The sequence below is a fragment of the Planococcus citri genome, chromosome 5 (assembly GCF_950023065.1).
Source record: "Planococcus citri chromosome 5, ihPlaCitr1.1, whole genome shotgun sequence".
NCBI classification, from domain to species: domain Eukaryota; kingdom Metazoa; phylum Arthropoda; class Insecta; order Hemiptera; family Pseudococcidae; genus Planococcus; species Planococcus citri.
In genome coordinates this window covers 43,558,814-43,575,437 of record NC_088681.1, presented here as the reverse complement: position 1 = coordinate 43,575,437, position 16,624 = coordinate 43,558,814, and the positions used below count along the sequence as shown (strand labels likewise).

Sequence of the window (16,624 nt, the reverse complement as noted above, 5' to 3'; positions counted from 1 at the left end):
ATTTTTTTATCGGATGTTCGGTTACAGAAATTGAATAATTTTCGTCGTCGTAAGAGATGAAAAAATATACGAAACGATTTTAAATATTAACAAGTAATTTATTTTATGTACATCACGATTACGCAGTTACTACTGATGGACCTGGTACTGTAACTGATGGAACTGCCATCTCGCTTTCTGCTTTATCCTGCGTTTCGGGTTCTTCTTCCTCGGGACCTTCGACATATGTCCTACGAGACGGTTCTTTTTCAGGTAACCAATCGGGAATAATTTTAGCGTGCATTCGCCAAACTCCATACTCGGAAGAAAGGTGTTTCTCGAAAACAACGTACTCGAGGACATCCTTGGCTATTGTTTCACTTCCGTGGATTAAACGTCCGAATCTATCGTAAATTGCTAAAGTCTGTAGGAGAAAAAAAATGGTCAAGTTGAAGTAAAATTGAATTTGAGCACTAAAGCTGTAAAGTTATTTATTTTAATTAACAGTCCAACGAGCAAAAAGTGATCGGTTGGCTTGCATTTTCGAGGCCTGAAAAATTGAGTTAGCTTTTGGTAAAAATATAGGTCTGAAATAAAATTTAGGCGAAAATGCTTTTCATCGAGCAGTTTTAAAGAATTTTTAGCTCAAAATTGGTCATGATTTTCCTTTTTTTTTTTTTTTTTTTTTTTTTTTGAAAAAATCACGCAACTGATCAAAATGGGTTAAAATTTCGGCAAAAAATTGACAATTTTTATCAAGCTCATTACTTTTTTCGATCATTTTTGAAAAGTTGCAGCTTTAAAATTTAGATTAATTTTTCGAAAATATCGTGGAAGGGATACCGGTCTATCAAAGTACGTAGAAATTAAACAAGAAAATCAATCGTTTCACAATCGTGCTTTAGAATTTTACAAATTCTTCAAAAAATTGCTCAAAAGAAATTTTGATCTCAAATTTTGATTTCCAGTCGAAATTTTAACCCATTTTGATATGTTGCATGATATCTTTTTCAAAAAACCCAAAAATTATCACATAATTTTGAGCTCAATTTTTTTTTTGAAATATTAAAAAACATTTTTGTCGGAATATTAACCTGTTTTGATAGATCTGGGGCTCGTACTCGAGTTTTTCCAAAAAAAAAAAGTAACTTAAGTAATCGAAGTGACAAAATGTGAGCGAATCATTTTTAATGTAAAGAAAATGAAGAAAATAACAGCACAATTTAAATTCGAGTGATCAGATTTTCAATATTTAAGGAGTTGAAACTGTTTTGAAAATTAGTGAGAATTTTTTGCAATTTCAGGAAAAAAGGAAAATTTTGCACAAAAAACGAGAATAAAAATACTGGTAAAAAGAACGGTTTCAGATAATTTCTGATAAAAAAGCAACACTTGAACAAGTTTTTGAAAAGTGAGATTTTTTTGAAATGTTTACAAAGAAATGAAAATTTTTAGCCATTTTGCTCATTTTTGGAAAAACTAAAATTTTCGACAATTTTTGGCAAAAAGAAAAATTTTGAAGATTTTAGCAAAAGGAAGGGCTTATTGCCAATTTCTGGCAAAAAAGCCAAACGTTTTGACAATTTTTGCAAAAAAAGTGAAATTTTTCAGTAATTTTGTTGGACAGAGAGAATTTTTACCAATTTTTTTGCAAATAAAGACTTTTACAATTTGAACAAAAAGCAGGACTTTTCGACAAATTATCGACAAAAAAATAAACTTTTATAACTTTATTCGAAAAAGAGAGACTTTTGAACAGCTATTTTTGGAAAAAATAAATTTCTTGGATTTTCTACAAAAAAATGGCAACTTTTGAATTTTTTTTTCAAAGCATAAATTTTTATCCGGTTTTGAAAAGGCGAGAAAAAAAACGAAACTGGGGTATAGTTTCGTCAAAAGTAAAACTTATCAACAATTTTGCTAAAAATCTGAGAATTTTTGTTCAAAAAAATCTTTTTTTGATAATTTTTGCTAAAAGCAGGACTTTTTGATAGTTATTGGCAAAAAAATGATATTTTTCGCAATTTTTGTGGCAAAAGCGAAACCGTTTGCGACTTTTTAATTTGGTAAAAAAACAAGCTTTTTGGGTAGATAACTTTTGAAAAAAATTACATTTTTTTAGCGATTTCGCTAAAGAGCGAGCCTTTTTGTAAATTTTTGGTAGTTGATAATAATTTTAGCAAGAAACAATATTTTTTTGGCAAATATTGGCAAAAAATGATATTTTTCCGCGTTTTTTTCAAAAAATCCAGACCTTTGGACGCATTTGGAAAAAAACTTGAACTTTTTGGACTTTTTTACAGAAAAATGAAATTTTTAGCCATTTTTCTAAAAGGCAAAAACCTTGGAAATTTTTGAAAAAGCGTGAATTTTCAACGTTTTTTTTTTGGCAAAGACTTTGAGAGTTTTAGCAGGACCCAGGAAACCACCTTTTTAGAAATTATTGGCAAAAAAGTGATCTTTTTTAGCAATTTCTAGCAAAAAAAAAACGAGATTTTTGGGAAATTCTTGAAAACACAACGCTTTTTTTAAAGCAATTTTATTAAAAAATTTTATTGATAAGAAAATGATTTTTTTCTCAGAATTTTTGTGGAAAAAGCGAGAATTTTTGCGACTTTTTGATTTAGTGAATAAAACGAGACTTTGGGCAATTTAAGGGAAAATAGAAATTTTTCTAGCAATTTCGCTAAAAAGCAAGAGTGTTTTTGTAAATTTTTGGCAAAAAGCAAGAATTTAACAATTTAAGCAAAAAACACGACTTTTATTGTTGAAAAAGCGATACTTTTGAAAATTTTTAGTATTTTTCAGCAAAAAGCGAAATTTTGACAACTTAGCAAAAGTTTTGGGACTGAGCCATTTGAATTGATGTAATTTTTTGCTAGTTCGACTGCAGACTAATGATTAGATTGACTTGGGAAGAAAGTGAAAAATAAAGAAAATTCAATTCAAAATTCTGAAGGATCCACCAAGTTATGCCAATTTAACCGAAACGATATGAAAATACTATTTAGTTAGGAAAAGAGTAATTATACAAACCTGTTTAGTATGAAATCGTACGGTAATTTGGGCATATACGTTCTGTTTATTAAGTAATTCTACGCAACGAATGTGAGAAACTCGAGGAGGTTCTAGAGACTCGAGAAATTTCCAACGAATTGTTTTGCCTCTTGTGTTGAATACGATTTCCTTAAAAATTTTAAAACGGAAGATTTCAGGAAATAAAATAATCGACATTTGATAATAATAATTATAGTAGGCGATCGTCAATGGTAACTCACAGGAAAGGCTTTTTCTGTGGCGTAGTGTATCAATTCATCGTGATCACCTCTGTAACGAGAAAAACACAATTTATAAAGGAACACCACACGTACACAAAAGAAAAAGTAAGACCCAAATATACTAACTTAGTTAATAAATCATGAACTTTGATATAAATTTCTTGAGCTTTATCGACAAAATCAGGATATAAATCGAAGTCATCGTCGTACGACCTAATACGTCTCAGATCTTTCCACGATTTACCCTTCTTCTTTAACCATTCTATTTTTTGTTTCGCTCCCTGCAAGATAAGTCCACATACATCATTATTAATAATAATAAAACACGAATTTTATTTCAAAAAGTAATCATCACGTAAGATAATTACAGCAGTATTCAAAGACGATGCTTTGCCATCTCCTTCCGGTGGTACATATGGCTCCATAACAGCTCCAGTCGAATATATGGCTATCTCTCTTTCATACCATGGACGATGAGGTTGCATTCCTATTTCTTTATAATGAGCTCTCATCTCTTCGGGAGTCATTTCGGCGAAATTTTTCTGCTTCTTGTGATAATCCGGTAACTCTATTTCGATCATCTGAAACACACAGAAGTGATGAATATTTTGAATTCAAGTATGAGATCGGTGAAAAGAATTTATATTTTCTTACCTTTAGAGCACGAAATTTCTTCCATCTAGGATCTTTGTGTTTGTTGTTTAGAAGAAAACGAACTGAATTTGGAGATGAAAATGTAATACCGGGACCGCTCTTTCGTTCTAATATCTGTAGAGAGAAGTAATTATGTGCATATACTTTTGTAAAACTGTTTTGAAAAAGAAATCATTCGTAATTTACCTGAAATAATTGCCTAGAGACCACTCTAGAGCATAACATTTTGGCGTTGAGGTAGATGCAGGATCAGAAACAAGGAATTTCAATCACTCCGGTCAGCTCTGAAAATCGATGAACATAGGTCGATTTAAGCCCGCATGTATTGAATGATATTTTCAATACTGTTCTGAGTAAGTGATAAATTATTTATACGATCAAATAAGGCAGTAAATTGAGGGATTTAGTAATAAAAATTTCACATTTTAGTTCAAGTTTAGGTTCACACTTCCGGAATTTGTTTTTTGATAATAATTTTGAGCGCTCCTGCATAAAAACTGGATACCAAACACCAAACAGGCAGAATTTCAGCGTTTTTAGTTTCAATTTTCGTCACCAGAGGACCAGCTGAAGACTGTGATTGGTTAGTTGCCTTGAGGTGAGGACTTTGATTTGAAGTAGGAGGTAGACCTACGACATACGTGTACCTCTAGTACGGTTATTGACCGGATGCGGACGTTAATAACCACGAGGAGGATACACTGATTTGTTCAACGGATAATATTTTTATAACAAATTAAAACCCATGTACAGAATAATACGTTTATTATAATTAATATCTGTGCAATTACATAAACATACATGTATTATTCTCTTCAGCGTTACTCAATAAGACCGACACCAATTATTCTCATTACCGTTCTCGGCTCGAAGCACTGGACGGATTTAGGAATAGTAGCATCAGATCACAAGAGCCAACACTGGGCAACTTTTGGTAGCCCAGCTTCTTCTATATATATTGATCGGATACGTAACTCATCTGCGAGAAGCGTTCCGGCGCAGTACGTAGCGGTTCCCTGCACGCCCCCTACCCACTACATTGCCCCCCGAGCCGTCCAAGGGGTCACCTTGAATCGGCGCGGAAACCACGCAGCGGGGGAAGGGGGGTGCCACCGATCCTACTTTTCAATCAGAGGCCGGATAGCCAAAGATTTACAAGTAGGGCGTACTTTCCCTAGACCAATTTTTAAAACAAATATCGAAAGATGGAGAGACTCGGTTCAAAGAACCCCCTACTTTAATTCTAATTTCATTAAAACAATAAAAAATTCTTAATACTAAGTATAAAATAACAAAAAATTGGCAAAAACGCCGGTCAATTAAAAGAAATAAAAAACATTACAACATAGTTAAAAATATCGACTGTACACAGCGCTATAGTAGCGTCACGATTACAAAAAAATAGAAGTTGGCAGCAGTGGCCGAAAATCAACAACAACAGCGTCGTGTTTGTAAACACGACGATAAAAAATGGTTGACAATTCCAAAATTTACAATTTTTTATCAAATTTGAGTTTTTTACCCTACAAATTCTCGCTTAAATGCGGTAACTGCAAAGGACGATGTTGTCGACGATGTTTTTCGACGCTGGATACGATGACCGGTAAGTCTTCTCTTCGTAGCAACTGCTACTTTATACACACTTTTTTAGATGGATTTTCAAGATCTCATCTTTCTTACTCTGGTTTGTTTTTCAATTTTTTAGGCCACTCAACCGCATATTTCAGGATGACTCATCTCACTACTCATTGCTGCTGGTAAGTACTACATCTCACACTTACTATTGTTTTACTATTTTTTACTAAGATTATTTCATTTTACTTTACAGGTATTTTATCAATGGTGATAATTTCCATAGTTCAATTTGGAACCGAAGACTTTTCTCAATTTGTTTGGTAAGTTCACTCTTTCCCTCTCATGCTATTTCTATTTCTTTCGATACCAGAGTTTTTTGAGTGTTTTTATTTTTTGTTACAGAATTGAATTTTGATTTTTGCTCGGTATCTACGGTTGCTTTGGTCGAACGTTACGATGAAATGATTTTGGATTTTGCCTTTTTCTTCTTCGAGCGTTTTTGCGAGGTGTTTTTTACGCATAAATAACAGGTACAATACTATTTATCGTTTTTTGTCGTTTTATTTGGTACGAGTTCTTATAATTAATATCACAGTTGTTTCTTGTTTTTTAATCATCTTCCAGGAGTTTTTCTAGCACGAAATCCGCCGGAAATACTTCGACCTTGTGCCTTGCTGGAATTGTTCGCTGCGATAATACCGTGAAAGAACGGTTAATTATTGTCACCACATTCACCGTCACCGGAGGTGTAATGACGTGCACCCGTACCATTTCTTGGTCTGAAACAGAAAACACATTCATCGTGAGTTGATTTTACTTTTTAATTATTTTGCACAATTTAAAATGAACTTTGTGTATAATTTTTCTAATCAAATTAGCATTAGGCGAGATGAGTTTATTTTCTTTTTTAGTGTGTAGTGTAATTATTGGTTAATTATGAATAAATGAGATGTGATTATTACTATTGATTCGTGCATTAATTATTTGTTTGTAATATGGTAATGAGATGAGTACTTTGCAAGCAAATGAGTAGGTTACTTTTTTCGATGTTTTTCGTGCTTATTACTTTTTTCTTTCTTTTACCTATTTACTTCTTTTTGTTTAATAGGTTCTGCGAGGTCTTCTTGACCTGCGTGATGCACGATTTGGATAGCTCGACCCCCGAAGGTACTCGGCATAATTTTGTGGCGGTGGTTGATTATACGATTCGCGATATTGGTCAGGCGGATACCGATTGCCTGCACTTTGCTGATAGGTTTGGTGGTTGGTTTGTTGGCGATTGGGCTGTCTGAACCTGTTACCCATGTTCGGCTTGAACTTTCGCTTCAGTGGTCGTTGACCTTGCCCCCTGGGCATTTGGTGCCTTTGTTTTGGCTTTGGGTGATCGTATTTCGGTGGCTGTCGCTAGGTAAATATAAGATTTTTAATTAGAACATTTTTCGTCGTATTTTTCGCATGTTAGTAGGTACCTATTTGTTAGATTTTTTTCTTAATTAATTTTTTTTACCAATTTACCCGAGATGTTAGGTTTAGGTAGGTACCTATCTTATTTTAATGGTTAATTTTTTGATACTAATTTTGAATTTTATTTTTACCGATTTTTCAGCCGAGTTATTTTCCGAAGATTCTGACGATGGAGCCAGCTTTTTTCCGGTAGCCAGTTCGAGCTCGCGAAACAAGTATTCGACTAAGTCGTTGGAAGGTACGTAGTAGCCACTTTTTGTACGGTGCCATCTTCCTCCTCTAAAATCCTCGGTCGCAATTTTAATTCTTTCGCAACATTCTACCCTTTCGGCGGATTTTCCCCAATCGATTAGAATTGAATTGTATTTTTTGATCTTAGCATCAATTTCAAAATCACCCACATAGGGTACCAGAGAAATACGCGTAAGTTCAACGTTCGGTTTTAATCCGTCGACAAATTTTTTCACTTCTTCGGCTACTTCTTCGGGTAACCGGTTTCGATTTTGAAAATCTTCAAAACCACACTCAATATAATAATGTTTCTCGGTCGTAGGTGGGCAGTTATCAAGGAAACTTTCCAACGTTGATTTTGGCGCCACATATCCGGCCATATCGTGCTTTACGTAATTTGCTACTGCACCTAACACTCCGTTGCCCAGTACTAGCCTGTGTCTCCAATACAATTTGTTTTCTTCGAAATTGTAGGTCCAGTTTCGAGTTGGCAAACGAATTTTCTTATCCGTTGGAACTAGAGTTTTTTTCAGTTCCTCATTTCGGTCTTTGAGGTCGTTGTTTTTCCTCATTAATGATTCAAATTTCTCTTTTAATGAATCATACTTCGTTTTAAATTCGAGTGCTTTTAATCTTAATGACCGTTCGTTTCTTTCTGTTTCAGATGAAGTGAAACTTGGTGGCGAATACCCTGACGACGATTTCACCGGTCGCTGTTGTATTTTATCATCGTCGGAGTCGAACAATGATTCGACGTGTTTGTTCTGGTTTGCAGTTAACGACGGCGAGACATTTTTGGCAGATACCTTCGGCAATGGTGCTGGTGACTTCGGAGGTTTAGCAGTTTTGGCGGTTGCTTTTGTCGTTGGTTCGGATTTTTTCTCGGTGGCTTTCGATTGTTTCTCGTTGCGCTTCGCTTTTTTGGTGCGCTTAGACTTCTTTTTAGTTGATTTGGGTGAGTTTGGTTTTGTTTTCTTTGAAGATTTTTTCCCTTTCTTAGATATTTTACGTTTTTTCACCGGTGACGCTAATTTAGATTTGTTTTTACGTTTTTTCAGAGGAGAGGTACCGATGATTTTAGGTATTTTAAACTCAGAAATCTTACCTTCGTTCTCGACAACGGGTATCTCTTCGAATGAAGCACCAGCGATTTGCATCGAATGGCGGCGGATCGGCGGCGAATTTTGGGGCGAATCGTCGGTCTCGGATTTCAAAAGCTTGTCTTCGAGTTGCTTGGCTGCTATCTCGTCGGTTTCATCTGGCTCGGATAATGATGTCGAGCTTGGAGATTTCGACGGTGACGACGATGATCGGTTCGACGAAGAGGACGACGACGATGATGACGACGACGACGAACTCGACGAAGAAGAAGAAGAAGAGGACGACGATTCCGAGTCAGCTTTTTTAGACTCTTGATACGGTGACGGTGATTTTTCCCGTTCATTTACCGGCGATACATTTAACGATTGGTTATTGTTCGATTCGTCGTCCATACTAGCAACAGAAAATTACTAGCCACGTTTTATCTGGTAAGTTTTTTATTTTTAATTGAATTATTTTTAACATTAAATAGTTATTAGCTTTACCTTGTAGATTTATCCGACGTATTGATCAGCTTATAGAACTAATTGAGTTCTTTTTCCAGAATTAACACGTAGGATTGGAACCCAATTTGGCGAGCACGTTTTCACGATGCAGATTTCGGTGGTGAGCAATTTTTCACGCTTTTTTCGCGAAGAAGAATCACTTTTATTACTCAGAGGTAATTTTCAACAGTTTTTAATCACGATGTGAACACTAATTGCGCTTTTTAACACTTTATTTGCAATAATTAATTAGTAAAAAAAAACTTTTCACTTTTCAACTTGCACGAAACGTATATGTGAGCTACTAGGTAGGTACCTATTTCACTGACACAAGGCAACTGCAACGTTGTTGCGTTCTGCGTTCGGTTCGTGGTGGTTTACGTTATCATTGGGACTTGGGAGGTGGTTTTTTCCCATTGTTTGAGTTTTTCATAGTTTATTCCCAATAACAAAAGATAGATTTAGCTTGTTCCATACTGAGTACCTTTTGGATGAGGTGGGATTTTACTGCATTGGTAGCGTCTGTTGTTTTACACGTTGATAGGCACAGAACACTAAGTTCGTGTAACCTATCTTGTGTAATCTGATCGCTTACTTTTTGCAACCAGACTAAATCTTTCTCATCTTGACTTCTCAGTATGGTATGAATTTCTTTGACTTTTTTAGCAATTTTTATTTTTTGATCTTGTTCTCTTTTTTCTCTAATTTGTTTTTGGCGTTCTTGAACCAAAAATTTTCGAGCTTTTTTCAAATTTTTCAAATGCTCGTGCAGTACAGGGTCAAGCTCCCTATTTGGTAATTTAAATAACCATTTACCAGTTGCTTTGTAATGGTTATGCGCTATTTCTTCTTCTTTTAATTTTTGTTCAGCTCTTTCTTGTAATTCTTTCATCCTTCTTTCTTCTTTCAAAAGCATATCGAAAAATGCATGCTCATCATCAATCTTTTCCTCAATTTTTTTCTGTTCTTTTCTTTCGGTTAATCTGGTCCTGTCATAAATTCTTTCTTGGAAGGGACGTTCGTCAAAGATGGATTTATAACAAACTTCATCCTCCAACATTCTTAATTGTTTTTTATTTACAAATGGGGTCATTTGGCGTACGTTGGCGATAGGCCTATCTTCTTGTTGAGTTGATTTATAATTTTGGACTCTATAACAGTTGGTATGTATTTTGTATAGGATAACGTAGGGTCCCTTTCTTTTAGGATAAAGTTTACCGGATACCATTTTATTGCTATCGCTTTGGCAATGGGTGTCTAGCATCACGAGGTCACCGACCTCTACTCTTTTTGCTACGTCATCGTTTTTGTTAAATTCTTGTTCATCTTTAATAATTTTTTCGTGATTTTTGAGTCTGATGTAGGTACCTATCTTTTCCATTTTGGTATTCGGATTTTCGCGTAGAATTACTTCTAGCTCATCCTCATACACAGCAGCCTTAGCCAAACGGTCTGCAATGGCATTTCCATAGTCGTACTTATGCCCCTCTACATACTTGATCTCGATATGCTCAAATTGTTTTTTCAATTTATCAATTTTTTCTAAAATTTCTCTGTTTAAAATTTCTTTTCCATTGCTTTTCCAATTCTTTGCAATGTACTGCTCGGTTCTTTTTATAGTATCGATTGCATATCGAGAATCAGTATTAATTTGCAATTTTTTATGATCAGTTTTTCTCAAAATTAATTCCATGGCCAATTCAATCGCCGTCAATTCAGCTACATTGTTGGTATTTTTTTCTACATTTAATTTATGGCTTACATTCTTTTTACCATAAGGTTTGAGACAAATTCCAATGCCAGCAACCGCATCATCGTTACCATTTCGAGTACATGCCCCATCAGTATATATATGAACGACCCCTTTTTCAATTAGAAGGTCATCGTCCTCTATATATCGATCATTTTGAATGTTGTCGAACGGTATGTAATCCAGCATCTTGGTCAATTTTTCTCTTAATTTGGAATATTCGCCATCTAAATCATATTCTTGCATTTCAAATACTTGGGGGTCGGGTTGTTCATTAAATGCCCCAATGATTTCATTTGGGGTCAGACCAAACTCAGTTGGCCGAAGGTTCATGACCTTCTCTGCATCGCGGATATATTTATCCCAATTTTCATGGGTGTAGTGGTGTTCATCTTCAAATTGCTCATTTATTGCAATTCTGAGCAATGTCCCCAATTCTCTCATCGTACGCTCACAGGAATTAGCTGGAGCATTGTACGGTGCAATGTGTGTACATTTTATTTTATTCTTTTCACAGGTGTCTTTCCATTCTTGGGAGATAAATTGGGGTCCATTGTCAGTAGTAATAGTTTGCAATTTATGCCCCAATGCTGCCAATTCGTCGCGAATTCTGAGTAATAAATCAGTGCAGCGTTCAGTCGTCATGTCGGGGGCATCATAGAACCAAGTGTAATGGCTAAATATATCCTTGCCAACAATGACTGCTTTAGAGCCACCTTCTTTATTTGGCAATGGACCAAAAATGTCCATTGTTACGAGTTCGCCGACCTCTTTGGCTACAATTTTAGAATATTGAGGATATTTTTTAAATCCATAAACTTTATTTGTTTTGCAAGTTCTGCATACATTTAATAATATTTGTATGTGTTTTTTAGCATTGGGGAAATAATATGTTCGTTCGAAGATGGTGGCAAGCCTGGCACTGCCAAGATGACCATACCAGTGATGCAGATAGTTCACTACTTCAGCAAACAAATTTTCAGGTAAGACCACCATGTCCTGCCTTTTTACTTTTCGATATAAAACACCATTTTTAATTATGTATTTATCTTTCAAATTTTTGATTTTGCTGTTTACTGCCTTTTGTCCGCGTACCTCTACTTTTAACTCCACTTTCCCGCTCCTCAGGACTTCTTTAATTTTACTCAGGTTATCATCTAGGTCCTGACGGACTTCAATCATTTCTAGAGCATTTCTAAGGTTAGGGGGAAGTTTTTGTCGCGTAAAAGAATACTGGATCAAATTGCATTTTAAGGTCACTTCAGGGGGCATAGGGTCAAAATACCTTTTATGGTCTTTTTTGATCGAAAAATCGATATTAAAACTATTCAAAATTGTTATCCAGTATGCTGCTTTGATATGCATTTGCCCCACTGAACGTATTTTGTTTACCATTGTTTGCATACTGTGAGGTACATTGACCTTTCGACCTATTAGCCAAATTTGACATTTTTTTAATACAGTAATTAGGGCCAAAATTCTTTTTTCAATTAAAGAGTAATTTTTTTGGTGTTTTTTCAGGCATGAACTGACGAACATGACGATGTTGTCTCGGTTTTCATCGTCCTTTTGGTATATGACCGCATTCACCGTGTCATTGTCGTGGGCCACTTCAATGAAGAATTCGCGATCTGGATCTGGAGCAGTAAGTTCAAACTGTTGGCAAAATGCCTCGTACAATTGGTCAAACGCTCGCATATGTTTTTCTCCCCATTCCCACTTGGTATCTTTTTCAAGTAGGTCAGTCATTGGTCTTAAGATTGTTTGGTAATTTTTTATAAATTTGGAGTATAGCATAGTTAAGCCAGTTAGCTGTTGGATATGTTTTTTCTCTTTTAAAACTACTCCATTTTTCCTTTTTGAAAAAAATTTATTTCTAAATTTTTCTAATTTTTCCAATTTAATCTGCTGCTTTCCAATTTTATTTTTATCAAGTACATAGCCCAAATGATCGATTTTTTCTTTAAATAATTTTGTTTTATCGGCATTGAGTGTTAAGCCAGCCGCTTGTAGACGTTTTAAAAATTCAACAATTGCTGCAATATGTTCTTCAAAATTCTTCGATTTGATTCTGGCATCGTCTACGTATAGGTCTAGGTCTTTTAAACCATACAAAATTTTTCTGAGCATTTTAATAAAATAGGCAGCAGCAATTTTAACTCCAAAAGGCATTCTCATATATTCATAGGTCTGGCCATCGACCTTAAATGCCAAAAATTTCCAAAAAGCTGGGTGTACTCTCATTTGCCAGTACCCATAGTTGAAATCAAAGGTGGACTGGTATTTTACTCCGTGTCCACTATGTACAATTTTGTCCAAATTTGATGCCTCGTTAGGGTCATCTTCGAGCAACATATTCAAAATTGGGGGGTCTATACATATGCGAACTCTACCATCAGATTTTTCTCTGACTAATGTACTGCTAACATATTTTGAATCAGAAGGTCGAGCAATTTCATTTATTAACATTCGATTTAATTCTTCAAAAACTTTATGCTCGTTGTGTTTACTAGGTATAAAATTGCGGTGTTTCCAATTGACAGAATCTGGATCGAATTTCCAATTTAATTTGTACTCTTCGGTTTTATCATACCCCACCTCATCTCGCCAAACTCCAGCGTAAGGAGAAATTTGCTCGATGGCATACATTTTTCGGTCGTACGTGAGGTTTGAATTTCGAATTTGTCGAATAATTTGGTCGAATCTGTTTTTTGGAGTTTCCACCGTTTCTTCGTACCTCTCTTCAACTTCGCATACGTGGACTTTTACTTTTTTAACTCCATGTATTGCGTGTAAACTGTCTGCTACGAATTTTTTGTACCTTTTTTCTGGTAATTTTTTACATTTTGCACGACCCTTTTCCGTCGACGCTCCAATTTTTTCTAATTTCATGGTATCTCTACCAATTAGGAATCCACAAGGAAGGGTTTTTACGATGTAAAATGGAATTACACATTCGATATCTTTAAAATACATTTTAATATTTACAGAAAATGGGAATGTATTTTCTTTTTCCCCATTTGCCACAGTAATTACTACCCTATGCTTTGGGATTGCATATTCGATCGATTCTTTTTGTCTTTTCTCAATAACTTGCATCATTCTTTCGCTGATTAAATTTACTTCTGCCCCTGTATCTAACAAACCGCAGAATTTTTCACTTCCAATTTTCCATTTGATTACACACGTATTAGGTGGTTCATTTTCTTCTTTATTTTTTTCAGATTCCGCAGAATTTGCTGATTTTTGGTCAGCTGGGAGATCGCTGCTGGTATTGCTGTCAACTTGGGTTTTTTCAACTTCAGCTACTAGTACTTGTTGAGGTGACTCGGATATATTATCGGTCTGTACTGCCTTATTCGATGTTTTGTTATTGGTTTGCTTCTTTTTTTCTTTTTCAGCTGCTTCGAACTCTTGCATGCATTTTGCGAATGAAAATGGTTCGTTTATTTGCTGCCGAGTGGATTTTGCCACTCCTGAATTGGCCACTGGAATTGAAGACGTCGGCTGTTCAAATGAATCGATCGGTGGTGTTATTACTATTTTAGGTATATTTGATACGCTCGTTTGAGTTGCAATATTATTTTGTGGATTTTTATCGACGTGTTTTTCACTTGATTTTGCATTTTGTTGTTGTTGTCTTTCCGTGTATTCCCCTCCTTGGTCCTTGTATTTTGAATTTTCGAAAATTTGCGTCTTGGAGTTTAGGGTCGTAGCATTTTTTGGAACTACTTTTTTCGAATTTTTAAATTTTTTATTTTTATTTTTTTTTCTTCGATTTTGGGAGTCTAACTTCGCGAGTAAAATTTCATATTCGATTTGTTCGATTTCTCGACCCTCGATAATTTGTTCTACTTCGCGAACCATTGCTACGTGGCATGGTTTTAACATGTATTTTTTCATAGGTGGTTTATTTGATCGATGATTTTTCTCAAATAGGTGCCTATTAATTTTTACGTTTCCAAATTCGGTTTTTTCGATCGCGTTAGCTTGATTTTTACGAAGAAACATATCAGCTTGAGATGTTAGGAGGTGGGTTTTTGTACTTTGAGTGATTTTTTGAAACAATCTGCGCAAAGCAAGATATCTTTTCAACGTTTTCGCGTTTTTTCTCTCTTTTACATAGGGTAACAGTATAGGAAAATTAACATAGATGTTTTCACCGCCATTTTCGCGTATATGGTCGATAGTATCGACCATATATTCTTCAATGTAGGCGAAGGGGGCGAAGAGATCGTTGACTTCGTCTTCCCCAATCGATAAAATTACATTTTTGTTGAAATTTTTCATTTTCTTAATATGCAGCCAATGCTGCTCAATTGTTCGGTTGTTTGAAATTCGATTTGCCACTGCGCCTTCTCCTATTCGGTCGTATATTTCATTTTTTATTTTATACGTCCTACCCCCACCTCTCGTTGCAGTCTGTTTGACCACATACATCGTCAATTTCCGTTTTTTGAACCCCCAGGCTTAGAATTTTGATAAAAAAGTTGCTCTGGGGTTGGTTGGGGAATTGATTGGGAGTTTGGTGCTTGAGGTGCTTGATTTTGGGGGGTACCATTTTGCATATTTTGAATGCTTAAATCGCCTCTAGCACCTTGACCGGTCGAATTAAATTTTGGAGGGGGTTTTCTCCATTGTGTCTCCGGTACATACGATCCATAATTTCCTCTACCTCGATAATTAAAATTTCTAACTCGTACCTCGTGAAAATTGGGTATAAAATTTTTACCTTTGTAATTTGAAACTCTTGGTTTCTCTTGTTGAATTTCTCTGGCTTCTTCTGTTACTTGGGGGTCAGTTTTTTGATGGAAATTTGTATGTACGTACTTCGTAGAATGGACGTACATAGCTAGATATTCATCGGTCACTGATTTCTTTGCCACAGTAAGTTTCTTCACGAGGTCTTCCTTAGTGTTCAACTCTTCGAGGTTCATTTTATTCTGGATTGCATGGGGGATTTTTTCGAGAATTTTATCAATGATTTGCTCGGCTGTTAGTTTGGTAGCCGCTAACGTATCATACCACATAGAAAAATATTCGATATAGTCGGCCATTGTTTTTATTTTTTCGACATTATCGGTTCTAAAGTACTCAATGGCGGATTGTTTCGCCGTTTGGTCCCAATATAGATTTAAAAATTGCGGTATTAATTTTTCTAATTCTTCCCCTTCTTGAATTTTGGTTTCCCAAGCTTGTGTTTTATACTCTACACAAGAAATAAATAACATGCGACGATTTACAGGGCTTAGGTTTTGCTCAATCTCTTTTGTTTGAAATTGTTTAACAAATCTGACCGGATGGTGTATCATTTTCTGAGTGAACATCGTAGCACTTTTCCTGAAAAGTTCAATAAAGACCAATTCAGATGAGGATTTCTCTCCTCCTGCCTGTGCCACTCTCGCTTCAGCACCTTTCAACAAGATATCTACGGTCTTTTTCATTTCTTGTTCATTGTTTTGCCACATAGTAGTACTTTCATTTTTTAATTCGTCGATGATAGAATTTTTAAAAGATACTATTGCTTCGCCTACGTCTTTATTCGTTTCAGTACACCATTTTCCCATTAATTCGTTGACAGATTTATCAACCGAAGATTCCAACTCTTTCACTTTTTCATTGTGTTTTGCTAGATAGGTAGCTTCGATTTCTTTTACCTTCTCATCTAATTTGGTCTTGTAATTAGTCTCTAGCTCAGTTGCTTTATCTTCGAATTGCTTCTTAATCTGGTCTTCGATTAATGTTTTAAAATCACTAAACTCCTGTTGAGAGACCATTTTTTCTGGTTTTTACGTATATAGGTAGCGATTTATCAATCAAAAGATTACTACGGTGTCTACGAATTTGTGGTGGAGTGATTCTAGCAGGACTTGAATCTTCCACTAAAGAACGACGCGGGGTATTATTTTTATCCGTTTTTGATTAATTTTTTAATTGTTCAATTTCAAGAATAAATTCTTGTTCGGATATTTTTGCGTTTTTATTGCAAAGAAATAATACTTTATCAAATATACTTTGATTTTTTAAGCCTCACGTTGTTGGATTAATTTTTTATTAATCGTGGGCGATTTTCTCAATAAATTCATTAATTTGTAAAAAATAAATCC

General features: G+C 35.2%; 2 protein-coding genes and 1 long non-coding RNA gene across 3 annotated transcripts; 1 reads left to right on the top strand and 2 right to left on the bottom strand.

Annotated features, from left to right (window-relative positions):
• Window positions 1-77: 77 nt before the first annotated feature.
• mRpL45 (mitochondrial ribosomal protein L45) lies at window positions 78-4,398 on the bottom strand. Its single transcript, XM_065366795.1, has 7 exons — window positions 4,098-4,398; window positions 3,912-4,025; window positions 3,626-3,838; window positions 3,384-3,538; window positions 3,258-3,306; window positions 3,016-3,165; window positions 78-403 (listed from the first exon to the last, which is right to left on the bottom strand). The coding sequence occupies exons 1-7, from the start codon at window positions 4,134-4,136 to the stop codon at window positions 119-121; spliced, it is 1,005 nt and encodes a 334-aa protein (XP_065222867.1). The 5' UTR covers window positions 4,137-4,398; the 3' UTR covers window positions 78-118.
• A 159-nt stretch (window positions 4,399-4,557) lies between these two features.
• LOC135847334 (uncharacterized) lies at window positions 4,558-8,376 on the top strand. Its single transcript, XR_010559147.1, has 9 exons — window positions 4,558-5,514; window positions 5,617-5,668; window positions 5,740-5,806; window positions 5,889-6,016; window positions 6,111-6,288; window positions 6,595-6,894; window positions 7,093-7,188; window positions 7,846-8,136; window positions 8,240-8,376. It is a non-coding gene; the product is annotated as an uncharacterized LOC135847334 (long non-coding RNA).
• On the bottom strand, window positions 5,819-8,674 carry LOC135847319 (pre-mRNA-splicing factor CWC22 homolog). Its single transcript, XM_065366786.1, has 3 exons — window positions 7,082-8,674; window positions 6,570-6,890; window positions 5,819-6,265 (listed from the first exon to the last, which is right to left on the bottom strand). Exons 1-2 carry the CDS (start codon window positions 8,672-8,674, stop codon window positions 6,588-6,590), a joined length of 1,896 nt encoding a protein of 631 aa, XP_065222858.1. The 3' UTR covers window positions 5,819-6,265; window positions 6,570-6,587.
• Between the last annotated feature and the right edge of the window lie 7,950 nt (window positions 8,675-16,624).

Bases quoted from the DNA above. Each gene is read 5' to 3' on its own strand.
- mRpL45 (XM_065366795.1), bottom strand. From the start codon at position 4,136: ATGTTATGCTCTAGAGTGGTCTCTAGGCAATTATTTCAG. The intron at 4,026-4,097 runs GTAAATTACGAA...TTCTCTCTACAG, and splicing joins TCTCTAGGCAATTATTTCAG to ATATTAGAACGAAAGAGCGG. The intron at 3,166-3,257 runs GTGAGTTACCAT...AAAATTTTTAAG, and splicing joins CCACAGAAAAAGCCTTTCCT to GAAATCGTATTCAACACAAG.
- LOC135847319 (XM_065366786.1), bottom strand. From the start codon at position 8,674: ATGGACGACGAATCGAACAATAACCAATCGTTAAATGTATCGCCGGTA. The intron at 6,891-7,081 runs GTAAAAATAAAA...ATATTTACCTAG, and splicing joins ATAACTCGGCTGAAAAATCG to CGACAGCCACCGAAATACGA.